Source organism: Grus americana, chromosome 1, assembly GCF_028858705.1.
Source record: "Grus americana isolate bGruAme1 chromosome 1, bGruAme1.mat, whole genome shotgun sequence".
Classification (NCBI taxonomy): Eukaryota; Metazoa; Chordata; class Aves; order Gruiformes; family Gruidae; genus Grus; species Grus americana.
The window spans coordinates 162033387-162061020 of NC_072852.1; the positions used below are offsets into that span (position 1 = coordinate 162033387).

General features: G+C 36.6%; 1 protein-coding gene across 3 annotated transcripts in view; it reads left to right on the forward strand.

The window, feature by feature from the left end:
- The window catches only part of UGGT2 (UDP-glucose glycoprotein glucosyltransferase 2), a 92250-nt gene that overhangs the window by 50951 nt on the left and 13665 nt on the right, over window positions 1-27634 (forward strand). For all 3 annotated transcript variants that reach the window (XM_054845103.1, XM_054845113.1, XM_054845123.1), the window contains 11 exons: window positions 2551-2757; window positions 4068-4199; window positions 6509-6636; window positions 8242-8337; window positions 10073-10175; window positions 14842-14921; window positions 16081-16270; window positions 17156-17314; window positions 18479-18564; window positions 25526-25610; window positions 27059-27141. In XM_054845103.1, the coding sequence (XP_054701078.1) occupies window positions 2551-2757; window positions 4068-4199; window positions 6509-6636; window positions 8242-8337; window positions 10073-10175; window positions 14842-14921; window positions 16081-16270; window positions 17156-17314; window positions 18479-18564; window positions 25526-25610; window positions 27059-27141 (1349 nt within the window). The remainder of the gene's footprint in view (window positions 1-2550; window positions 2758-4067; window positions 4200-6508; window positions 6637-8241; window positions 8338-10072; window positions 10176-14841; window positions 14922-16080; window positions 16271-17155; window positions 17315-18478; window positions 18565-25525; window positions 25611-27058; window positions 27142-27634) is intronic.

Below are 27634 nucleotides of genomic sequence, written 5' to 3' on the forward strand. Positions count from 1 at the left end.
AGTTTTTGACATCTCTGCCCAATTTCAATTTGAGCTGAGCTTTTACTTTTCTAACTGCATCTCTGCACGCCCTGGCAATGCCCTTGTAGTTCTCAACAGGTATTCGTTCCTTTTCCATCTCTGGTACGCTTCTGTTTTGGTTTTGAGCAGACTCAGAAGCTTACAGCTAAGCCAAGGGGGTCCCTTGCTCCACCTGCTACCCTTGCCTCATCTAGACAGGTGAATCCCATCCCTCCCTAACAGGCTATAGTCATTGAAGAATGTCCCATTGTCATAAAAGCCAAAACCCTCATGACATCACCAGCCACAAAGCGAGAAGTTGATTTGCGTTATACGTCTATTTCTGGCTGCCCCCTTTCCTCTAACTGGTAAAATGGAAGAAAAGAAAACTTGGGCACTTTTCACTTTTCACTTGCACCTTCAGGTCTTTGTCGTCTTCCTTGATTTTGCCCAAGTTCTGGCTGGTGGTGTCATTTGTGGCCACATGAAAGAGCAGCAATGGACAGTAGTCTGTGCTTTTGACAAGTTGTGGCACCCTCTCGGCAGCATCTCGGATCTTAGAATCATAGAATCATTTGGGTTGGGTTGAAAGGAACCTCAAAGATCATCTAGTTCCAACCCCCCTGCCATGGGCAGGGACACCCTCCACTAGACCAGGTTGTCCAAAGCCCCATCCAACCTGGCCTCATGTTTCCAGGGATGGTGCATCTGTCACCTCTCTGGGCAACCTCCTCCCAGAAGGCAACATACCTCTGGTGACAACCTGTCAGGGCAGAAGATGGACGCCTCGGTGCCCCTTAACAGAGAGTCACCCACTATGAGCACTTGTCATTTCCTTTTGTGGTATCCAGTGTGCTTCTGGTCCAATTTCTCCTTGTACACCTTGCTTGTGGGTGCCTACAGCTGTTAAAGCTTCATATCTGGTTTTTGTTGTAATGCCTGAGAGTGGGGACTGAAGCAGAGTCCTGCTTTTGTGGGTCACCAGAGTCCAAGGTGACAAAAACATAGTATTTTTTAAAAGTCCATTGACTGGCATAGAAATTCTCTACTCCTTTCCAGTCTCTTTTGTCAGTTGGGCCAGGATCTTGTAGAATTTCTGACAGGTGCAAACTGGCACAGACACCTCTTGCACATGACTTGCCAGTGGCATTTGAAGAAAAGTGTGCAAGGGTCTGGGAGGGGAAGTTGCTTATAGGGAATTCACTTTTAAATATTCTAGCTAATGTGTTATATATTATTTTGAAATCTACTAATGTATTTTAACATCATTTGAAAAAAGTAGAGATGTCTTGGCTGAATTTCTGTATGTCATCTAGTTCAGCCTCCCACTCAGAGCAGAACTATTGCCACCATTAGATCAGGTCAGCTGTAGCTTTGCCTGAAGGAGTCCTGAAAGCCTCCATGGAGGTGACTCCATCCCCTCCCTTGAGAATTTGCTCAGTGTTGCACTGCTTTCCTAGCATAGTTTTTCCTAATGTCTGCCAAACCAGAATCTGTGGCCATTACCCGTGGTTACGCTGTTTGCCACTACCAGGAAGAGTTGTCTTGGTTTTTGCTCCCCCTTCAGCAGTTGTTGGTTGCTATTAGGGTTCTCCGTAGCTTCCTCTTTGCTGGAGTGAGCAAGCCCGGCTTCTTCAATTCCTCCTCATAGGCCTCTGAGCATCTCGGTAGCCCTTTGCTGAAATCTGTCCAGCATCTCAACATCTTTATTGCGCTGGGGAGACCAAAACCAGGCACAGCCGTCCAAGTGCAGCCTCACAAATACTGAGTAGAGGAACTTCCCTTGATTGGCTTGCCATGTGTCTCCTAATGTAGCCTAGTATGTCACTTGTCTTCTTTCCAGTGAGAGTGTGTTTCTCAGGAACAGTTAAAGTACACATTTTCAAGCTTTTCAAATAAGTGTTTTAACAAAACTTTTCTCAAGGGCTGCAATTTAAAGTTTGCTGTTTAAATATGTTGAATAGCGGTGATTTCCTCTCTTATTTTTGTATTCTTTACTGCAATAGAGTCCATTTACCTTTTCTTCAGTTAGTGACACTATTTGATCCTACCCTAGAATCATCACTCTCTCTAGTGAAATTTCAGTGGTATCACAGATTTTAGCAAGTGAAAGATTTTCTTGCTGATTAAGATTTAAGTGACAAGTGGATAAAATTTTCTTGTATTTATTTTATGCTTAGTTTGATAGTTTTTGAAAAATAGAAAAACATCTACAAAACCCGTTCTGAAGTATGTAAATGAATACTGGTGTATGTCGTCAGTTAAAAATACACTTCTACAGAATGCAGTATTTTTCTATTTAATTTTTTCTATTTAAAAAAATCTTCAGTTTAAAATATGTTTTACAGAGTAGGTAAATCCTTACTAGTCACATTTTTACTCCTAGTTGAAGTTCTGAATTAGGCATTGATGTATGTTTTCTAAAGGCAAGTAGCTGCAAAAAAATTAAATACTTCAGAGCATTTCACAGAGTTATAATAGATATGAATACCTTAGGTAACAGCAGATGGAACTGTAAAATTGTGTATTATTCTGTATTTTTCTTTGCAGAAAACAAGCAGTCATACACGAGTTGGGATTTTGAACAATCCTTCATCAAAAATAAAGGAAGATAACACAGTCATTGCAAGAGGAATTTTGACCACTTTTCTAACTCAAAAGAACAGCAGCTTAAAAAGTTTCCTAAGTAAACTCACTAAGGAAGAGACAGCCAAATCCCTTGCTGCTGGAACTAAAATTGCTAAATTCCTCATCCCAGTGAGTGCAAACTGAATTAGACTACTTTCTTTTTCATTTTACATATGTTTTATTGTAAGGAGATGTTGTTGAGGGTAACAATGTTTGGCCAAATGCTATGAAGTTCATAACCCTTATACAGTTTCTGCTCAAGAACATTTTGATTTTTGACAACTTTTATGTGATGAAGAATAGAGAATTTATCTAAAGTAAAGGAAGAAAGTACAAGAAAAGTACTGAAAAATACAGAGTATGGATACTGGATTATTGAGATAAAAACAGTTTCATTTTTAATTGTTTGGATTTTTTAAAGCTCTCTCTCTTAATTAAAATTAGTGTTTGTAAAGAGTTAAGACTTCAGAAGTAACTGTTTCTACCTTGCTGTTGTGGTTGTGAGCAGTAATAGGGACAGACTGAAGCAGCTGAGGTTAACAAGCATTGTATACTTCTGGCCAACATTTTCTGGTGTGCTTTATGAAAATTCCTTGGTTTAAAATACAAGTGGTACTGATTTCAAAGTCTGCACATAGAGTAGAGCTGAGTTACCAAATAACAGCTGCAAACTACAGGTTTTGTTTCAGAAGGAGCTGTAAACTGTAGTATTTTTAAATAGGAGATTTGGAAGACTAAGAGAAGTCTCTGGCACCGTATTGGAAAATTAACTAGCTGGTTTGGGTCATGCTCTTATTTCATTGTCTAATACATTTTGAAAGACACAGAGGTAGCGAATTAAGCAGTGTATGCATGTTACTGATTTATTTTGTTATATTAATTGAATCTGAATGAATCTATTTGTTTATTCTGTATGTTTCTAATGAAGAAATATATATCAGTAGAGTTTAATATAGCAGGATAATTTTAACAGTGCCATTCTAAGCACAGCAAAGTTCCAGAATTTTTTCCCCACTTTGAACATTGATTTGTTATGTGTTTTACTAGATGATGTTGGCTTCCCTAAAACTTGTTTAAGCTGTATCAAATGACAGTGTTAAAATTACTGTTAGGTTTTTAGATTAATATGAATTTTTTAATACCTTTTTCCTAAAGGTGAGAATACAGTTCAGTTATTAACAGAATATGTTATTTTTCATGCAACTTTATGCTGGATCTTAGAAAAAGTGTTTAACCTCAAGCTCAGCTTTCCTGTCATGGTTATTCACAGTTACCCAGGGGTAAAAGCTGCACATTGTCTAGTTGGGAGACCATGGCTCCACACAAATAGTTATATAACTTACATTGAAGCTGAGGTTGCTGCTTTATTTTGATTTCTGGTGTTAAAAATTTATTTTTGCTTAATAGTTCTACCGTCTCACACTTTACGTTTGCTTTAGGGAATGGATGATGATGCTTTTGAGAAGAAATACAACACTTTAGGACTGGATATAATTAAAACCCACCAGATGTTCTGCCAGGAGGTTCTTAAGCTGCTTCCTGGGCAAATGGCAGTTATGAGCAATGGCAGGGTAAGAAATTAAGTCATCTCTTAATCTTTTTGTAGGTAATTTTTACTTCCTGGAACTTCAGTTTCAAGCTAAAGAAAATGCACTATATTGATTTCCCACTTATTCAGCTTGTTGTTAGACAATTCTATGAATGTTTGCCTTGTTTTTTATTTTGTTTTACTCCTAATTTGTTTATTATCGTAGAATCATAGAATCATAGAATGGTTTGGGTTGGAAGGGACCTCGAAGGTCAACTAGTTCCAACCCCCCTGCCATGGGCAGGGACACCCTCCACTAGACCATGTTGCCCAAAGCCTCATCCAACCTGGTCTTAAACACTTCCAGGGATGGGGCATCCACAGCCCCTCTGGGCAACCTGTTGCAGTGCCTCACCACCCTCACAGTACAGAATTTCCTTCTAACATCTAATCTAAATCTATCGTATTTCAGCTTAAACCCATTACCCCCTTGTCCTGTCACTACACTCCCTGATAAACAGTTCCTCACCATATTAGCTCCATTCCATTGAAGCTACTATGCACTTAGGTCATTCTCACATCTATTTAAGAGTTAATCTGACAAAATTCTCTGAATAGGTTAATATTTGATGTATTATTAATGAAATTTAAGAATAAATTTTGATACTAAAGTTACCTATATTTTAAACAGTTGGGACAGGATAAACTACTGCATATATAATAAAAAATAAATGACATTGACTAGGGTAGTATTTCAAGCCCTAAAACCCCAAATTGTTTATAAACATTAAATTGTTCTATAGTCTTAATGTTCAAATAAAAGTATAGTAGTTTTGTTGTTTCAAGTTATTGTATGTATATTCTGAAACCAATAGCTTTAATTACAGTGTGGCTATGGATGAACTGTGACTAAAAAAGACAATATAGGGTTCAATATTTAGTACTTGTTAATGACAGTCAATACTTTATATTATAAATACAATTTACTAGTCTTTGAGTTAACTCTTTTCCATTTTCTATTTATTGCTCCACTATTAGAAAGAAATAGAGATACTATGTTGGCATCTCATTACTGGAAACTCTCTTTAAATTGTGTTCTTAGTTACTCTTGTACATCCTAAATGGCTCCTGAGATACAACTGAAATACCACTAACAAGCCCACAGAAAAGGTTTTTGTTGATGAAGCACAAAAGAATTGTGTTGGCTTTTTGTGTCGCTTCCCCCTCCCCAACTAAATATGCAGTGTTATTTTATAAATGGTTATTACTGTTTTCCATGCCTAAAAAAGCTCAAATAATGTAATATTTTAAGGTTTGAGGAAATATATTTCCTAAAAATACTTAGATAAGTTTGATAATGATATATGAATATAATAATACTCATCTATCTGGAAGTGTATTTTCACTTTAAGAGATTACTTTTTTAAAAAGACATCGGATATCCTTAACTTCTATCCTTGCTATTTCAGCAGTGAAGTTTTGTTTTTATGAGCAAATCTTTTTTTGTTATTATTATTATGACTTCTACAAAAGTAGCATGGTATTTCATAATCATGCTATGGTTTTCTCTATCTCATGCATCATTAATATTAATGAAAAATTCAAAAGTGAAATTTTACTGGATAACCTCTCATTTCTAGGAAGCAGTTGAATTTTGAGAGAGAGGTATTCAGCACCAAACTTACATCATGGCATTCTACGTCCTGGGAACCCTGTAGGCTCTTCAAGTTGACTTGGGTCAGTTTAGCCTGGTAGACTATGAGTAGGAAATCCAAACAACATCCTCAAAGCTATTTTCTGGGACTTCAAGGCACCTTCTTTTCCTTCAAACACACAAAAAAAATAGTAGCTCTATTTCTTGTCTCTGGATATTCTGCATTTCTTATCCTTTGCCGTTGCCTTCCTTTCTATCCACTCTGCTTCATCTGAGAATGCTTGAGAAGTTAAGGTTGTCTTCACAGAATTAAACAACTAGAGTGTAGTAGGCAGATAGTAATTTGAATTTCAATTTAAAATAATGTCCCTAACAGAGCTTTTTCTTAAACTTAGATTTGTTATTTCTAAATAGTGTACTCCTTTACATAGGTATGTATAATGAAAAATGTAATGGATATTTCCATTGCAGCTGTCCTTTGAGATGGATAATTAACTGTAATTACATAACTGTAAAAATGTAATCCTACATAGTTACTATACAGTTTAGTACTATATAGTTAATAATATTGATGCATATAGGGCTGGGGGTTGCATATTGAATATTGTGCATTCATTTAAAATATTACTATATTTTTGCTTACAGAAGAAACATTATTGGGACATTCTACACTTAGTAACATTTTTTCTCTTCTTAAGGTACTGGGTCCTTTAGATGAAAACGAATTCTATGCAGAAGACTTCAATTTGTTGGAAAAAATAACATACAGTACCTCAGCAGAGAAAATTAAAGCTATTGTCAAAGAGATGGGAAACAGTAGTAAAAGGTAAAATTCTTTTGCATTGTGAGGTTCTGTGATATACTGCCTTGTTTATTGCCTGTGACAAATTAATAATCCTTTTGCATGGGAAATATGAACAAAGGTTCAAATATATAGTCATAGTACTCTTCATACTGTATACTCATATATATACACTCTACACGCACTTAAAGTGCTTGTTGTTTGCGTGCTATATATTTGCAATACTCTTACTTAGCATCTGAGTACTTCCACGTAGACAGGTTTAACTGTCCTCATTTCACTTTTAGCATTTCCCTGACAGACTTAGTATACTTACCTACTCAAATGCTTGCCCTATTTTCTAGAAGTGGCACATCTGCTAAATTTTGTATCACCTTTATGCTTGGCTAATTATTCTATTTAACATAGGTTTCTACTATATATATAAACTTTATATGCTGGTTTTCAACTGGACGTGTCATTTACCCTGCTGCTGACAGCCTCTTTGGTACCTCATTGGTACAGCACAGAGCAGAAAAAAAGGCACCCTGTGTTATTCAAGAGATAGGCACCCTTTTATCACTGGTCACAAGAGATCACTGCTTATCAAAGAATCATATTGTCTCCAACTTCCCTCATAATATGTGTGCAGCTCTGCTGAATTACTCTAAATACTTTATCTACTTCCACTGAACTTACAACAGAGACAAGTACAGCTAACTAAACAATTTCTACTAGCTTTTGTTTACTTAACAGTAATTATAAAGAATAATAGTAAGTGTGATAAAATCCAGTACATCTCAAAAGCACTGTAATATCTGAGTATTGATATTTGAAGTAAAGAAGTGCATTGTCTTTGCGAATCGTTAGAAAAGGAGCCTGTAGAGGCATGGACAGATGTGGTGCTCTGACACCCTGCTAGACAACATTCACACATCTGTTAATTGAAGAAGTGTAATGATGAGTTCTAGCCAGCTTTTAATCTAAGGATCCAGTTTATGTACAAAGAAGTGAGAAAAATTATATTATTTTTACAAAATCTATTGACTTTCTATGTCCAAGTATCATTTCTGTTATCTGGAAGGACTGGCACAACCGAGAGGATAACTATCAGGAAAAAAACCTCAAGAAGAGATAAATCAAGGAGATAAGTAGTGAGAGGCAAAACATATTTGATCAAATATTAAGACTTAGTGACGCTGAAATAGAACTACTAAAGTTTCGAAGGTATTTGTAGTAAGAAATAAAAAAAAAAATTAAAAGATGTGGCCAAGTAAACTTGAAACTTTGTTCATTTATGCCTGTTCCTAGATGTTGTCAGAGAGGAAAAAAAATGCAAAAAAAGTAATAAAGAGCTATAAATATCAGCAGATTGTACCACCAAACTGTGAGACTGAATGGTAATTCTGCTAATTCTGCATTGCTTAATTTTAAGAATTGTACAGTTCACAAGCTCTTAAGGCAGAAGTTGGTTTTGGGCATTATCATGCTAAAAGTTTTACTCAAAGCTACAAATTTCAAGGTGATAATCTTTTTAAGGAGTTCAGGATGTGGACTTTATTAATACCCCTTATGTAGACAGTTATACATTAAAATGTGAATGTTTTACTCCTAATGAAAAACATATTATATATGCCTTATTTAATATAGTGGCAGTGATTTGATTATGAAAATAGATGCCCTACTGTCATCTTTGCCTAAAACAGAGATGAGACAAGATGCTCAATTACTCAAAGAACAGCACAGGTAAGTTCTGTCTGTCATAATAATACACTTATAGTACTTTCATATTAAAATTAGAATGTACTGATTACTACATAAGGTCTTTGGAAACTTGAGTAAGCATTCTAGTTTTAAAAAAAGTTGTTGATTCTGTGGTTGTGTGAGCAACTTGTTCATGTGCTCTAGCATAATGCATCTTAATAAATTAATTAGTAAAGCCTAATGATTTTCCAGCCTTATCCTTTGCTGAAAAAAGAGTCATTACAATTGGTATGAACAGAAATGGTGATCTGGAGTTAAAAAACTTGGAGTCTTTACGTTTACTAAAATGTTAGAAGTGATTTTACCGATTAGAGCTAAAAGAAACCCCCAGTAATTTCAGTAACATGGGAAGCTATAGCACAATTTTTTCTGTTTGTGGATCTTGAGTACTGTTGTCAAGGCTAATGTACACATGCTTATACCTGTATAACAAACAGTTGGTGGCTTAGCAGTGTCATTCTTGACCACAGCTAATACAACCAGATTACATTCAGATGCAAATTAATAGGGCTCATTGGCACCTAATTCCTTAAGAAAAACTGAGCAGACTGTCATCAGCTGACAGATTTTCACTTGGCAAGATCTATTAGTGTCATTAGTGTATTTACTTGTATGTTGGCTCCTTGTGTTTCTGATCCTAGATTTAGAAAGTGAATATGCCCCAAGTGTCGTCTTTTGTTGTCATTTTAATAAATGAGACCTAAAATACCAAGATGTGCATCTGTGAATCCTGTCGTCTTTCTAATGGGATACTAACAGTAGCTGGTATTAATTTAAACTCTAGCTGGGGCAAGCTTTCTGGAGCAAAGACAGGTATATTTTTTAAAAGGACATATGATAGCACAAGAACCATGATCAAAATAAAAATTTTTGTAATGCTATTTCCAAATCTCTGCTTGTTTCTATTGGTAAAGCTGCTGTAGTGTGCTGTGCTGATGGGCTGACCCTGTTGTTGAAAAGACAGGGAGTCAAATCAGTAGTAGCCTGTTTTAAGTGGCTAAACACCTTTTCCACAGTTATAACAGTCAGGACTATGCTGCTGCCATATTGGAGGGAGTTTGACTCACGGCGCTCACATTTCTAGGTATATTCTTTGTGGAAAACAAATTCAGATAGTTCATTTTGTGTATTTACAGCACATATTTTTGGTGGTTTTTTTAAGTGAAGTTTGCTAACATTTCCTTCCTGTAGGTTCAGAGCACTTTAACTAGGGTCTCCTTGACTTAGTCTAATCAAGTTTATCAAACTGTGTTCTTTTCTGGAATGCGTAAAGCTAATCCATCGTATCAAGTTTCACACTTCCTAGTTGCCATTTTTCCCACTGTTTTTTTAAAATTGTGTCACCGCTGGCACTTGTCAAATCTCATAATTCTAGATATTGGTACAGGAAACTCTAGACTGTTGGGAAAAAAGGTAATTTTAAAATTTTGCTGTGCGTTTTCATTTTATTTTATTAATTTTCTTATGAGTCATGTATTTAATCAATAACCAGTATGGAACTATGTAGATTAATGCTAAATTTTTAATTGCTGTTCATGTTTAACTTTCCTAGTGATATCACAGGGAGCAATAATGATTACTACTTGAAATGAGGAAAACATCTTCATGAGCAGTAAAATCTAAAGTGCCTCTGGTATTACAAATTTATGCCTAAAAATGTTTGCTATTTCCACAAATTCAGTTTGGAGTTTTCATGTACTTTTTTTTTTTTAAACAGTGTAGTAAAAGTGGATCCTCAACAGAATGAACCATTCTATGATGTTGTTGCTATTGTGGATCCATTGACAAGAGAAGCACAGAAGATGGCTCACTTATTGATTGTGAGATGGTGGTCATTTCTTTTAATTTGCATTTTTGTAGTTTAATTTTTACTAAAGTTTTTCTAATTTCCATGTACAGTGTAGTAAAGGGGCAAACAAAATTAAGATATTTTTTAAAATATATATTTGGTTATTTAAATTCATATTAAAACAAAATGGGGATGATCTAATTCATCATTGTAAGTACCTTATTTGCAATTAAAATTCAGATGCCCCATGAACCAGTCTTCTGGAAGTGAGTCCGTAAATGCTCTTTATAGTCAATAGAAAGAAGGAAAGGAGGAGATTGTCTGCATAATGTAGAGGGAAAGGATCGCCCATCTCAAAATATTAAGAGGCATATGCTTCTTTCCATTAAACCAAATCACCTTAGTTTTCCAAGGTACCTAAATAAGGTCGTCTAAATTTGACCCGTAATATCATCATAAGAAGATTGTACTATAAACCTTGCAGCTCTTGGAAGGGTATTTCTCGGTTGATTAATGCTACCAAGTATATCTAGAAGTCTTCCATTGTGTGTAGCTATTGATCATCTAAAAAGAAACTGTCCTAAAAACATAGCTCCTAAAATGATTTTCTTTTTTCACTAGCTGCAGAATATCACTCTACCTCAGGTTCCTTTATAGTTTCCCATAAAAATGTAAATTTTGTCTTCTCTTTATGGTCTGTTACGATTCTGAAGCTTGTAACTTGATTTTTGCGGCAACCTGGTTTATCTTTTTCTCTGCAGTAATTATGAAAGTTTCATAAATTCCTGCATTGCTTTTCCCCCTCCCATTTTCATACCCTTTTATGCCTTTTGTATGAAATGTTGAAGCATCCGCTCACTCTTCATATGTAATAGTGAAGCAAAGTAAAGTATTTTAAAATGTCATGAAAATTCTGATATTTCAGGACTCTGAAATACTAGCTTTTCTCTAGAACCAGATCTTTCATTTCACCATTCTCAGTTAAAATGAAAGCATCGTATTACCAAATGAAAATATTTTCATTTTGGAATTGACAGGAAAATCTCTCCATTCAGCCAGATGTTCATATTATGCTTAAGTTGCACCAAGGACTCAGATCAGAAGCCTCCCTTCGTCCTAGCGCAACAGACTCCCTGATGAGCAATCCCTCCCGTAATGCTCGCCTAGGCAAATGACTCCCATGGTGTACCAAGCTGTGCGGCTGTCGCAGATTTTACTTGATTCATGGGAGCTATAGTCTTATTCAAGAAGCCAGCCCTTAGGAGAGAATAATGAAATGCTGTTGAAACTAAACAAATCAGAAATATTTTAATGTAGATGAAACTGTGGTAGCTATTCATGGTGCAAAATTTGTGTAGTAACTACCACAGAAAAGCACAGGTTTCTCGCCCCAGTCCATGCTGAATGCGTCCACATTATGATTTTTTTTTTACCCTGGTGAAAGCATGCTATTATATTACTTTGTGTCACTTAATAGTAACTTCAAAGAAATATTTTGGTAATTTTTAAAATTTAAACAAAAAGTCATATTAAATGGAATTGAAATTGAGAAGGTGTGAACAGCTATAGGCAAACTGTAATCTAACTTTACTATTTAGTCTGAGAAAGTGGCAATTTAAGGCCAGGGGCAAGGTATGAGTCGGAGCATGAATGAGAGCAGACTCAAGGCTTTTATCTGTTTTTAAAAAACATACTTTATTGTGTCATAAGAACTGCTCTATATGCTCTCCAGAGAGAGGCAGGCAGAACTTTCCATGTAATGTGTGGTTTGCCTTTTTCAAAAAGTTTTGTCATGGACTTTAGTGATGATTATTTCCAAACAAGACAAGAGTCACTGTCTACAGTAGAGCTTTAAATGCTAGTCCTGGCTTGACAAGGGTTGGACCATATCAGTTCTTGGCAGAATACATGGAACAGCTAACATGTCCTAAAGTTATAAAGGTGGTCCCTAAGGTGATGTGAAAAAAGTAGAAATTTCTCCTAAAAATGAGGACCAAATTGAAGAGTTGGGCTTTTTTACTCATGGTTCACCAAAACCAGCTGAAAAAATATTATACATGGTGCCACTGAACACATTACGTGTCCCCTAGCCTAACTGCTTTACTCCAGCAGTATGTAACTCTTAGGATCATCTACTTTTTTTTTCTTGTTCCAGTAACTGTCAAAGAACTCAAAAATACGGAGAGAAAAAAATCAAACCATTTCTTTTTTCCTATTGATTATCTTTTCCCTTTTTTACTTTTTGTTCATTCTGTCTTCAGGGAGAAACTCTTATTCCATCCTTACAGTGAGGAGAAATTTCTGAAGGAGCCCCTTTTTTTAATCTAGTCTGTTTTCCTACATAATATGGGTCATAGGACTTCTTTTTATTAATTAGCATTTGAAGTAGAAATTTTTTTTTAATCTAATCCTAATTTAAGTATTATCAAGTGGTTGAGTTCAGATCACAGCTCCTACTGAGCTTTTCCAGTGGCTAATTAACCTGGCTGATAAACTCAGACTTGGAATGGCAGATTTTTATTTAGGTCCATGCTGTAAACATTCACCTTCATTTTGCCAGTCTGTTGAAGATTCTATTATAAGAGTTTGGTTTCAGTGTAGATGCTTCGTATTATGTTGATGTTCACACATGATTCCAAGTGACTGGTTGAATAATCGTGGTTTAGTGAGTTAATGCTTTTCAGATGAGTTGTGGTAACTTATAGTAAGTGTTTTGCAAAGTGACTGCACATGCAAAATGAAACTTGCTCTTAAATAATTTTCAAGCCTAGTAAACTGAAATAATATATCCGTTTGTTACAGTTTGAAATAGTCGCTGAACAAAATCTCCACGGTCATCTTTGGTTTTTCTTAATTAAAGTCCACAGAATGAACTCTTCAAATACTCTGCTCTAAAAGAGGCTTTCTAATTTTGTAACTATTTTCATGTGTTCACTTGAATGCCCTGGCCCCAAATAACAGAACCAAATTCAGCATTCCAGAAGTTTCATTGTTGGAAAACACAGAGATAATGTATTCTTGTCTTATTTGTAATTTTCTATTTAAATTCCTTTGAAATATTAATTAAGAAAGCTATTATTCTTTTGGCTAAAATACTGTACTAAATTTCATGGTCAGCTGATGAATTGGTGTGATACCTCAGTCTTATGCAAGATCATTTCATTCTGCCCACACCAACCTATCAATGCAGATTGCCAGAGTATCATTCATACTAATGGGAGGAGTTTTTTGTCTTGTTTGAAAAATAAAGTCCAATACAGCTTTAAATAATTTTGGATGCAACATCTTTATTTGAGAAATTGTTTTCTTTAACGTTGAAAATTCCAGGTATGGTTTAGTAGATGAGACTAGCTAGCACTGGTTACAAATGCTTTTTATTCTGAATGATGGATAGATAGATAGATAGATACCTGAGTCACTTTGACCTCTGTTTTGATTTTGGTGCTCTTTAGCCCATGTCATGTAATACTTTCCTTTCTTATGCTTTCAGTGCTGTTTAGGTTCTTGTTTCCTGCTTCTTCACTTTTCTCTCCCTTATGCCATTCCCTAGTCTTTATTTTTTGCTCAGTAGTTTTTCAGTGATGGTATTCAAGTGACATAAAGGATGAGAATGAGAAACTAGGAGCAGAGCAGGTCCCTAAGACTATGTAAAGTTGTAGTGCTATAGTAAAGAATATGCATAGCCATGGGTTGAACTGAGGAAAGAAAAAATGGTTATAATAAGAGAGAGATCTGAGGATGGCCGTTGTCTTGCTTTGTTCCCAATTTACTTGCCGTTATAGTAATTTTATATGTTAGCCTTAGCGGTATCAGTATTGTAACTGGGCTTTAATATCTTATTTGCTTTTCTAATAATATCCATAAAGGTAGACACGACTGCTTTATGCTTTCAAATAAGCACTTTGGATCAGAAACCACAGAAATGAAGATAACTTGTTAAAGGGTTTTAAGAGTGCTTTGAAGAAATTAATGACTTTGTTAACTTTAAACAAAGTAGATTACTCACAAAAATAAAAAAAAATACTGTCCTAATATTATGGTTCCTATATAACAGCATCCAGAAAACTAGTATTTCAGAAATGAACAGATGAAGAAAGTGAGAAAGAAGTAGAAATATTTTAACTTACTGGAATGTTTTGAAGTTGATTGAACAGTTTTACACATCATTAATCTATTACTGACATTTAAAATTATTAAGTAATTAAGTATTAAAATAATTATCTGAGCTTTACTATATCCAACAATTTACTGTATGCAACAATTTTAATAAGAGTGAAAGTCACTGTTTTAAGATTGGTTATTGAATAAAAGGTACACGTACTTACAAACTTACGAACTTTAAAGTACTTTAAAATCTTCTAGAAAACACAATATAAGGAAGGTCATAATATAATTTACTCAAATTATAAAAATGGGGATAGGTGCTCTTTAAAAAACTGCATCACTAGGGGAAAACATTAATGTTTTGACTCTCAAGAATATCGTGTGCTAAATCATGCAGTTTTAGAAAAGGTCAGATCTTTATTTGCAATATCTGACAACATCCCTTAATATACAGGTACATTTAGAACTTTAAAATGTTTGAGATTTCTACTGAAGCTTGAGAAATGACAGGATGTCACAAGGATGACTTTGGTTTATTTGCAAAGTTTGATGATTACCAAGAACTATTTTTTACACAGATTTTTTTTCTGTAGGTACTCAAAGAGATTATAAATGTGAAACTCAGGTTGTTTTTGAACTGCAGATCTAAGCTGTCAGAAGCACCACTGAAGAGGTAAGTAGTTTACAGCTTTTCTTACAAACATATGATCTCACTTGGTTTATAAAAGCCTTCGCAGCCTATATTCCCTTAAAAAATAAAAAATGGTTTGTGTTTCTGGATTCTTGTGTTACATTAGTTATTTTCTTTGAATGTAAGTTGAATGTTACCAAAGCAGTTTGCATTTGTCTAGAGAAAAATTCTAATTCTAAGGTGTCAAGCATAACTGATTGAGTGCATCAGATGCTCCTCTCCTAAACAATCCTTAGAGAAATCAGTGGAGAGTCTTTCATGCCCGTGAAAACTTGGAGAGGGAGAGTGTCCACCTAATTTGGTCACTTCTTACAGCCCACATACTGTGTAATGAATATTACAGATTAAATACACTGAAATTCATCTGAGTAAATGTACAGTCTGAATTTGAGATCCCATTATAATTCGTTAAGAATGTTATACCCTGAAAGTACCTGCCTAAAATTGAAGTTTCTTTTAACTGTCTGTAAAGGACCAGGGTTCACTAATTTGGTTATAGACATTTACACTGAATGGACTGCCCAGAGAGGATCCCTTTACCTCTCAGAGAAAGGTTTAAACACTGCCATCCCTTTGGCAGATACCATACCTATAATCTTATTATGAGAGAGAGCTGGTAGTCTGCAGATGGTAGTGCCTGGTTCTTTCCCTGTGCTTGGGAAAGGTGAGAGAAAAAAGCTTTTTGGCATCATTTAGAGAAGTTGTGGAGGCCCCCTCCCTGGAAGTGTTCAAGGCCAGATTGGATGGGGCTTTGGGCAACGTGGTCTAGTGGAGGGTGTCCCTGCCCATGGCAGGGGGGTTGGAACTAGATGATCTTTGAGGTCCCTTCCAACCCAAACCGTTCTAAGACTGTGATCTGTCCTGTGGAGAGATTGTGTTTTTCTTACAGCAGTGGTTTCATATGAAATGCATTCATATACTAACACAAATACTTTGTAGGAATTGTGTTCCTCCTGATGGGTACAGGAGGAACTTTTTATAGTAATTAAATGTCCTTTTATAGTAATTAAATGTCCTGTGCCTCCAGTCGTCATTAGGTTGATAAATATTCACTATATATTAAAGTATTTTAGAAGAACTTCATATTTGGAAGTTTATGCCTCAGTAAACGTATTTTTTTGAACACTTCTTTTTTCAACAGCTTCTATCGTTTTGTTCTGGAACCAGAAATAACTTACGGGATCAACAAGCACCTTCCTTCTGAACCTGTGGCAAAATTCGTACAACTGCCAGAATCACCCCTTTTGACTCTAAACATGATCACTCCTGAAAGCTGGTTGGTTGAAGCAGTAAACAGTTCCTGTGATCTTGATAACATTTATTTACAGGATGTAAGTAAAAGTTTGTAAACATTATAAAACTTGTGTCGGACCTTCTACCTCAAGAGGGAAATGGAAATTTTGTGGTATTTTTGTCTCTTGTTTTCCAGAAATGCTTTCTGTGGTAATTGATTATTTGGTCAGTATTTTACCATTTTTAATTTCAGTATCTTTTTTTGCATTCTCTCTTACTTTAAAAAAACCCAAGTCTTAAAAGAAAGCAATGAAACAGAAAAAAATCAGAATGCAGAATACAAGTAAGAGCAATTTATCTGCTGTGTTGAGCTTTATAATTCTTGGTTTTTTAGATAAAAATAAAGGAATTAAGGGATTCTGTGTGCTAGCTTTCTACCTTTCTTTATTTTGTACATATTTTTGGTAATAATAGATTTAACCTAGGTAAATCTTCAAATAAACCTCAATATGTTGCTGTTTATTTATTCTATATAGATTAAAACATATTTGACCCTTTTTTCTTCACAATTTTTTTAATTATATTTTTAATCCCTCAGCTCCAAAATCACTAGATTTGTTTCAGTCACTAAACCTGTGAAAAATATTGAGGGTGTTTGATCCACCAAAGCTGTATATTTGGAGTATTGTGAAAATGAAGGTTAGGATTTGCCTTACCAAATTTGAGATGCCTCAGCTTCCTCAGCAGTCAATGGAGAGAAGATCCCCCCAAACAGCAGTTCATCCTCTTTACCTTGGATACCTATTTTAAAATTGAGTGAAGTTCCTTCTGGAAGGGCCTTTCTCTTTTTTTTTTTTCCTTTTTTTTTTTTTTTTGGCAGTTGAATTTAGGTGAGGTAAATCACACACGTTTGTTGTTGTAATATGTTGCTTCTCCCACATAGTTAAACAACATAATTTATTGATGAAATGTTCCTTCCACAGATAAAAGGGACGGTTGTAGCAGAATATGAACTAGAATATATATTGCTTGAAGGACATTGCTTTGATGTGACGACTGGACAACCTCCTCGAGGGTTACAGTTCACTCTGGGCACAAAGAATAATCCTGTCATGGTTGATACTATTGTCATGGCCAACCTGGTAAGTATTAAGTAGAGAAATAGTCATTACAGTTGCATACTCTTCATTAGAATTCTTTATGAGCTTCTTGTTCTTTAAATCCATTTCTCTGTGTTGCAAGCTTAATAACACTAAAAGTAACAGGAGTGTCCTGGAGTTGAGACCGTCTACAAAAGATGATGCGCATCTCTAATTTGCTGAGCTTTCCCCCCCTTCCTCTTCTCATCCAGCATAGGTTTCGATATAGCCTAATTTTAGATCCTTATCTGAAGTGCCTAAACTGGGAGTCTAATTACCTTAAGTCGATGGTAGGAGGTATATATATTCAGATGGAGATTCCACCAACAATTGTAAGGTGTGAATCACATTCTGATTAAAATAACCAATTTTGTTACACAATGAACGAGGCAAAAGAAGGTTCCTAGTTTAGATGCTTGAGTTAAGTGCTTAAAGCCTCTGTGGGACAAATCCACACCTGAGAATTCCTCTAGTCATCCGAAGTAATTATTTTTGGGTTTAGCAGGCTGTAGAGCAGAAGATCTTGTGATTCTGAAACAAAAGATTTCTTTTCTGTTGGCTAAGGTAATTTTATAGGGAAAGATTGATTTTGATGCATAAGATCGGTTACCTATCTGCTGTTCTCCATAAATATTGTATCACAAGGAGTAAAATGCTTAATACACTGTGAGTCTTTGATTTTTACTCGACAGTAGATGATGTTCAACGTGATGAAACTTCTAATGATCCTTCACATTCCAAAGCTTGCTTTGACTGGCTTTCACATAGTGATAGCTGTATGCAGTGTTCCTAAATTGGGAAGGAGCTGCGTTGAATTGGAAAGTTGTACCAGACAAAACTTTTAAGTTCTGACGAAGCTTTTTAGTTTAGGGTCAGTTTAATAATTTATTTCTTTACTGCTTACTTACTTAATGTTCTGGGTGGAGATTTTGTATACAATTCAAATTCAGCTCGAAACAAATGCAGCACTGAAAGGCATTAATATGGACATACAGGAAAGGTGATACTTGGTTGCATCACTGCCATAATCCTTTCAGGGCTAGTTTGACAGTAGGTCATGGTTACTAACCTTGGCCGCAGTACCACATGTTGGATAATTGCTGTTTGTCTGCGTACATGGTTATTCTGAAATACTGAACAAGTGACTGTCTGTCTTGTTTTTCTTAGGGGTATTTTCAGCTGAAAGCAAATCCAGGTGCTTGGACACTGCGATTGCGTGAAGGAAGATCCAAAGAGATTTATCAGGTTTTTTCGTAAGTATTAATCCATGTTTTGGATTTATAAATGAATCTGAAAGCGCAACATATTTTGAAAAGATCTGAGAGTACTGAAGGAAAATGAGCAAAAGTAACATGAAAAAATAGAACAAGAAGCAAATGATGATTTAGTTTATAAGAGATACCTTATTTCCTGATTGTGTAGGTGGTGGTGTTCTTGAAGATATTTGGATGTGTTAATACATAATAAGCCTAGGCTGCTCAGCTAGATATGATGCTAGCAAAGTCTCTTACTATACAGCTACACAGGTACCAGACACTTGCCCTGTCAGTTCCAAGCATGGTTAGCGTTATCATGCAACTGCTTGCACCATAGAATCATAGAATCTTTAAGGTTGGAAAAGACCTCTAAGATCAGACTTTGACTTCTCAGAGCAGACTTTGGCCTCTTCAGGGATCTGCTTGGTAGAATACCATGGGACAAAGCCCTGGGAGGAAGAGGGGCCCAAGACAGCTGGCTAATATTCAAGGGTCACCTCCTCCAAGCTCAGGAGCAATGCATCCCAACAAAGAAAAAGTCAGGCAAAACCACCAAGAGGCCCCCATGGATGAACAAGGATCTCCTGGGCAAAGTCAAACAAAAAAAGGAAGCCTACAGAGAGTGGAAGCAAGGGCAGGTAGCCTGGGAAGAATACAGAGAAACTGTCCAAGCAGCCAGGGAGCAGGTTAGGAAAGCTAAAGCCCTGATAGAATTAAATCTGGCCAGGGATGTTAAGGACAACAAGAAAAGCTTCTATAGGTATGTTAGTGAGAAAAGGAGGACAAGGGAAAATGTGGATCCCCTCCGGAATGAAACGGGTGACCTGGTTACCCAGGATATGGAGAAGGCTGAGGTACTCAACGACCTCTTTGCCTCAGTCTTCACTGGCAAATGCTCGAGCCACACTGCCCAGGTCACAGAAGGCAGGGACTGGGAGGATGCAGAACCACCCACTGCAGGAGAAGATCAGGTTCAAGAATATCTAAGGAACCTGAAGGTGCACAAGTCCATTGGGACCTGATGAGATGCATCCACGGGTCCTGAGGGAACTGGCAGATGAAGTGGCCAGGCCACTGTCCATCATATTTGAGAAATCCTGGCACTCTGGTGAAGTTCCCACTGACTGGAAAAGGGGAACATAACCCCCATTTTTAAGAAGGGAAAAAAGGAAGACCCAGGGAACTACAGGCCGGTCAGTCTCACCTCCGTGCCTGGCAAGATCATAGAGCAGATGCTCCTGGAGACTATGCTCAGGCACATGGAAAAGAAGGAGGTGATTGGTGACAGCCAACATGGCTTCACTAAGGGCAAATCGTGCCTGACAAATTTGGTGGCCTTCTATGATGGGGTTACAGCGTCCGTGGATAAGGGAAGGGCAACTGACATCATCTACCTGGACTTGTGCAAGGCATTTGACACTGTCCCGCACGACGTCCTTGTCTCTAAATTGGAGAGACATGGATTCAATGGATGGACCACTCGGTGGATAAGGAATTGGCTGGATGGTCGCAGTCAGAGAGTTGTGGTGAACAGCTCAGTGTCCAAGTGGAGACCAGTGACAAGTGGTGTTCCTCAGGGGTCGGTACTGGGACCGGCGCTGTTCAACATCTTTGTCAGCAACACGGACAGTGGGATCGAGTGCACCCTCAGCAAGTTTGCCGACGACACCAAGCTGTGTGGTGTAGTCGACATGCTGGAGGGAAGGGATGCCATCCAGAGGGACCTTGACAGGCTGGAGAGGTGGGCCATTGCGAACTGCAGGAAGTTCAACAAGGCCAAGTGCAAGGTCCTGCACGTGAATTGGCGCAGTCCCAAGCGCAACTATAGGCTGGGTGAGGAATGGATTGAGAGCAGCCCTGAGGAGAAGGACTTGGGGGTGTTGGTGGATGAGAAGCTCAACATGAGCCGGCAGTGTGCGCTTGCAGCCCAGAAAGCCAACCGTGTCCTGGGCTGCATCAAAAGAAGTGTGACCAGCAGGTCGAGGGAGGTGATCCTGCCCCTCTACTCCGCTCTTGTGAGACCCCACCTGGAGTACTGCGTCCAGCTCTGGGGTCCCCAGTACAGGAGAGACATGGAGCTGTTGGAGAGAGTCCAGAGGAGGGCCACGAAGCTGATCAGAGGGCTGGAGCACCTCTCCTATGAGGACAGGCTGAGAGAGTTGGGGTTGTTCAGCCTGGAGAAGAGAAGGCTCCGGGGAGATCTAATTGTGGCCTTCCAGTACCTGAAGGGGCCTACAGGAAAGCTGGAGAGGGACTGTTTATCAGGGAGTGTAGTGACAGGACAAGGGGGAATGGGTTTAAGCTGAAGGAGGGTCGATTTAGATTAGATGTTAGAAAGAAATTCTTTACTGTGAGAGTGGTGAGGCACTGGAACAGGTTGCCCAGAGATGTTGTGGAGGCCCCCTCCCTGGCAGTGTTCAAGGCCAGGTTGGATGGGGCTTTGGGCAGTATGGTCTAGTGGAGGGTGTCCCTGCCCATGGCAGGGGGGGCTGGAACTAGATGATCTCTGAGGTCGCTTCCAACCCAAACCATTCTATGATTCTATGAATCTATAATCATCAAGTCCAACCGTCCAACCAAATTCTGTAGAAATTACACTCATTTTTTTGTTGATTAATATTTGGGCATGCCTAACACACTTAACATGTAATTTCAAGAATATGTCCGCTGGAGCATTGCTAGCTCTCCAGCAGTGTCTTGATCAGCTGGAGGAAGTGCCATGAATTTCCCTCTCATAATTGTTTTTCAGTCCTGAAGGTGCCTCTGAGTGCAGTGTTATTGATGGGTGACATCTTTTTTTAACAGGAGCATTATATTCATTTCAGCTCTAGGCTTTTTACTTCAATAAATTCTGAGTGTTTCTTATTCGTTTAAGTCATCTAAGAATCACTGTGGTTACACCTTCACCTTAGGATTTAGAAGCACCCTTCAGTTCTATACCCTGGCCACATGTTGACTGCTCTGCATTTCCCTCTCTTGGGAGAAACGCCTGTGCATGGAAAGAAGTCACAGTGTACCTCCGTAACTGGCATTTAGTTGCCACCCATATGGTTTATAGATCTGTAATTTCCACGATAATTTTCATATGAGGAACATATGCTAGCCATCATCCCAACTATTCCTTGGAAGAATCATCTTTTTCTTAAGCTTTATGTAACAGCATAGATCTGTAGCGTATGAGGGCTTCGTCTTGAAGCTTTGGATCTGATCCCTTCTAGAGGAACAGTATTGTTTTATTTTATTTCAGCTTCAGTTCCTCCTCCTCCCTTTTTTCCTTCCTGCTCTCTGCACCACCACCCCGTAATTCTGTAGGCTGACACAGGTCTATTTCTTATAAAATATTTATTATTACTTGGAGTTCAGGAACACATAGTTCCGTATGATGTTTAGTCATCAGCTACTATTAAAAAAATGAAAAAGATTATTAACATCTTTGCCATTTTGAATATTTAGATAATGCATCAATTTCAGAGAAGAAATGTTAACAGGAGATTAGATTCATTCTATTTGTTTGCAATTTTCAATTTATTTTCTTCCAGAAACCACTCACAATCCGTTGAAAAGGCAGAATAACATAGTCTTTATCCTAAGATGTTCACTTAATATCTCCACCAACTGTAGCTATATCATTTGTCTGATTTAACATTCAATTCTTAAGATATATAAAGTGATTTATGAAAGATATCATGGTTAAAAAAATTATATAATAAGCTGTAGTTGAATTAAAAAATGAAACAAAATGAAACAAAACCACTCTACATTCTAGGCTGGATCAAAGGAATCTTAAATCATTTGCCGTTTTTTAAGATCACTGACTTTCCCTAAGAAGTAATACAAATGAGCTTAATTGAGCTCAGCTAAGTCATGTAAAATTAATACTTGATGAGGAATCTAAACACTAATGTTAATTTCATTTAATTATTACAAGCTGTAGGCTTAGAGTACAACAGCTAATGTATGTTTGGGAGGCTGTACCAGGATCTTTGATATTACTTTTACTGATATCTGATATCAGTATTAATAGTATCACATTGCCATCAGAACTCAAGCAACTATTTGTCAGGATGGAATTTTGCCAAGAGACATGACAAGATATTATCCATCCTTGTATACTAGACATATCCTCTCCTGTTGAACTGTGGGATGAACAGGATTTTGAAGTTACAGCATGTTCTACACCTCAGTGCTTATTTGCTTCGCTCATAGTAGCATATAATACACATGCAAGTAATTGACTTTTACTGTGTGTAAATACACAACTTTTGAATTAAGTTTATTTTTTTTTCCTGAACACTGCTTCTAACAAGTTTTATGATTTTGAAGCAGTCACACTTCTAAATGAATTTGTTATTAATCAATTACTATGAATATTGGGAAGATGAAAATTGGTATACTTGGCAACACTGCTGATTAGTGGGACTTTGATTCTGTGATGCTGATAGGAAAACAAGTAGGTATTGTAAGATAAGGCTCTGCAGAAAATAGTTTACATCTAAAGATACATATATACTCCTGCTGAATCTTTCATTTTTTAAAAAGGCAGGTAGATATAATTTATTATTTTTTGATGGTATGCAGACTGCTTAACTGAAAGTTGTATCTATTATAATTCAGACAAGAAGTTTTTTTGTTTGCTGCTTTGTTTTGAGATTTTAGAGGGTTTCCATTTGTTGAACTTGAATGTTTTTGTTCTCCATGTTGAAAATTATGTAATTTATATTATTGGTATTCATATTAGAAGTATGTAGGTGTTTTGAAACATTTTAAAGCTGTGATGTAAATAGTCTACTGCATATGTTTAGTTTTGTACAACAATTATATAACAATAAAGTAGTTACTGTTAAATATTTAATAGTGCTGTCAGTATGCAAGGCATTTTGCTCAGATTTAAAAAGGAAGTTGTGACTACTTTCAGTGAGTTTACAAACTAAGTTACACTAACAGCATTCAGTACCTTTTGGACAAAACACAAAATCCTTCTTGCTTTTGTTAAGGGAGTTTATAAATCATGATCCCAGTTCTTCCAAACCACAGGTCACATTCAAAACCTTATTCACATGATCGCTCGTTTGAAATGTGCATCTGTTACATGAGCAAAATTACAATGTGCTGAATATCATATGCACAGAGACAGAGAAAGGAGGAGAGGTCCTGTATAAGATTCAGCACACTGACTTAAAATTAGAGAACAGTATGATGGATTCAATTTTCTTTCCAAGATTTACCTACCTAAAAACAAGTGAATATCCTAGTCTCTAAATAGCCATTGAGCACATAGTTGGGTGCCTAGGAATTGAAATGAAGTATTCTGTCAGGCAAACAAGTTACCATAGTGTAATAGTAGGAAGTATACCAAGATGTGAATGGAGAAACACATAAATTGGATCTTGAGACCAACGTGAAGTGTCCAAGGTAAGTAATGGTGACTATCACTGTTTTCAGTACATTGTTCATACTGGGACAGAGATTCATCACGCTGAGAGCTGTGCAGAGTGGAACAATTGGCACTCAGTAAAGATGGAACTGACAGTGAGGGATCCACAGAAGAGATTTAGGGAGACAGAGTGATGTTATTAAATTTACAGCCAAACCAAACACTTTGGGGATATTGTAAAGACTTTGGAAAATCATCTTCATCAGCAGAGCTGCAGAGCTAGATACAGAATTCATAACATAGAGACTGAATTCATAACAACCGAGTCAATAACAGAGAAAACTTTGTGTAAAAACTGAGGGCAAAAATGGGAACACTGTGCCAGCTGCTACCATTTCTGCTATCAGCAGTTTGCGTTTGACTCTAGTTTTACTATTTTAGAGCTTTTTAATGACACACTTTATGTAAAATGGAGATCTGTGCCCTTTTATGTTGAGTACTGTACATCCCTGGGATAAAAAGACAGTTCTTGGCCGGGTGTTCATATATGCAATGTTGTCAAAGTGTGAAAATGAAACTAAATCAGAGAGTAGAAAAGTCAAGGTAATCCTGAACATTGTTTTGTGCAAGAATCAGCCATCTCTATGAAACTTAGTAATCATAGGCACATTTTACAGAAATATATTAAATAGAAAATTCAGATAACTCTATAAAAACCTGTCATTTTTAGATAAGTAGTATGAAACAGATTGAAGCAAGATTTAAATATTTCTGTTTTCTAGGGAAAAAAAAAATCAAGCCTAAGGGGTAGCAGATTACTTTCTTAAACCAATTTTTTGTATGCATAGCCTTAGCAAGAAGAAACCACATAATGCTGTTAAAAGAAAGAAAGGATTGAAGGAAAAATATATGGGCTATTGAGGTATAAAAGCTATAAAATTTGAGAATTATGTTATTACACTGTATCACAGAGTGACAGCAACATTTTTCATACTTGTTACTCAGTGGACGGCAGTAGAGTTTTGAGATGCCTGAATGGCTTTAAACTGATGTTCAGTCGGGCAGATGTTCATGCGGTGCCTTGCACAGCCATGTTTTTAGGGGTACAGTTACCAAAGCCAACCAGTTGAAAGCCAATCTTTACTATCTCAGCACTGTGATGAAGCTTTCCCTAGACTTTTTAAAGCAGATTTATTTTAAAAGTACATTTAATACCGTCACACAGCAATTTTTAAGATGTTTTCCATATTTGAAAATAAAATGTAGTTTAATATTTGAATGTAATATATACCTGTATAAAACATAATAATGTATTCAGCTCTAGGTTGCTGCATTTTTTTTCATTGGTTGATAACATTTCCTGTGAAAATCCAAATTAAAAAGTGAGCGCTACCACTGTGGATGATGTCTAGTGATGAATAAAACTCAGAAAGTTTCTGAAGTTAAGATATAATTAGGTGCAAGTGAAGAAATTTTGTTTCTATAAGTATCAGCAATCCTAAACCTTATACTCTAATTAAACACAAGTAATAGTACAGGTTTTAATGAGCCAGTACATTTGCATGGTTTTTTTTCTCCTCACAGCCATGAAGGGACAGATTCTGTAGCTGACCTGACCGATGTTATCGTGGTATTAAACAACTTCAGAAGCAAAATTATCAAAGTCCAAGTACGTAAAGAGATCCCTTTTTGTCTGCAGTATTTCCTTACATGAAATATGACTAATGCTTACATATCTTAGGCTATATTTAATTGGAAGATGTATACTGAAATACATAATTTAGATTTTGTATAATTAGAGAAGGGTGTGCAAATTAATGTAGTTAATTTGATCCAATCAGGTTATACTAATTGCATGGGAGATTGTTGAATAGCTGTTAAACAGAGACAGGATTTATCTCATCTAGCTTAAAAGTGTCTAAGAGTGTAGTCTAGGTGCCTTAAACTCCCTCTCTGCTTAGTAGAATGAGAAAGTCCAAAGGACTGCTTATCCCAGCTCGTGTCTGTATTTAAACGAAGGGGATGGCCACCTCTTGAGACATCCAGTTCTCTCCTGTGACTGAGGAGGCGTTTTACATGAAGTCAAGACACCAGAGTAGAAGTTAAAATTAAGTATGTTGAGTTCTACCCTAAGCTACCAATTTTGTCTAAATGAAATTACATTACTTTCATTCATAAAGATGTATCAAAAAGAGATAATGAAACATGAGTTATATTAAGGAAAAAGAACCTCATCGTATTATATGTTTTCCACTATTTTGTAAATAACATTTTGTGTAGGTGTCCTTGGTACATTGCAAATAGGAAAATTATTCTATGTGAAAGGTGGTATGTATTAAGCCTATAACTAGAATATGCAAGCCATGTCATTCATTTGACTGTAGAATCACTTCAGCGATACCTAGGATGTGGCTTCAGAAGCATTAGCTGAAAAGATAGTATAAACATGTGAAATTAATATGGTTAGAATTGAATATGTTCAAACATTTAGTGTTCTGGAAGCTGTTTGGGTTTCAAAAACAATTAGGTTTCTTTTAATCAAGGAAATTAAAGTCAGCAAACAAAATTAATTTGGAGCTTTTGTTAAGCATCTGGGTAAGACAGCAGAAATTGCTTAAACCGGATGGGAGAAGCTTATGTTTCAGCGACAGATTTGTGGCTTTCACCTTGTGAAGGGCTTATGAGAATTGCAGTTTCCCTTCAGGTAAGTTCCATGCATGGTGCGACACCCTGCAACCCTTCTTTTGCCAGCCAACGGATGGATCGCAGACTCATGAGAGAAGAAAATGAGATACAATTCCCCACACTTTTAGTTAACTGCTTGCATAAAGAAGTACAGAGGGCTTGAACATGCTATTTGATTTATTAATCACCATTTAATTTGTCATAATTGATCACTTATTACAGTAAGTTCTGTACATAGTTTAAAAATATGAAATTACATTTTTACTCTTCACTTTAATGCAGTTCAGTAAGTATTTTACTGAAACAGAAATTGGTAAGATATTGGTCCAACTCTAGCCAGTAAGTACACCATCGTTAGGTATCACAATAGAAGTAGTAATTATTCTCAAGTAACTTCCCAAATTACACAAATACATTTATTTTAATGACTAGGTACAGAAAAAGCCTGGTAAAATGAATGAAGATCTCCTCACTGATGGAACAGGAAAAAAAGGAAATCAGGAATCACTTACAAGGTAATGCATAATTTGCTTATACTTCAGCCGTGCCAGGACATGTTTATTATTAGTCATAGCAAGTAAGTGGTTCTTACTTGATAGTGATACAAGTATGTGAAAAGGCTCCCCAAGATATTTATAATATAAATAAATGGGGAGAAAAGACAAGCTATAATGTCTTGTACATTTCATTATTTATTTCCTTTTTAATCCCTCCTTTGCACTTGTAGTTCCTGATCACTTCCTCCATTGGCATTATTTTTATTTTGTTGTGGCAGGGAATCAATCTCAATCTGAAAGTCTCAGCCAGTGATGTGGTACTCAGATGTATCAAACTGAACATCAAAAAGCAGGCTATGATGCTGCTTGTCTGCTGCTACACAAATTTATGAAAGCTCAAGAAGTGTTTTCGTATTTGTCAATAAAACATCTTTTACTTTAAAGTCTGAGATCTATAAATAATTGTAATAGACATCTCAAGCTTTACATTTGGGGCTAGTATTTCTAATTT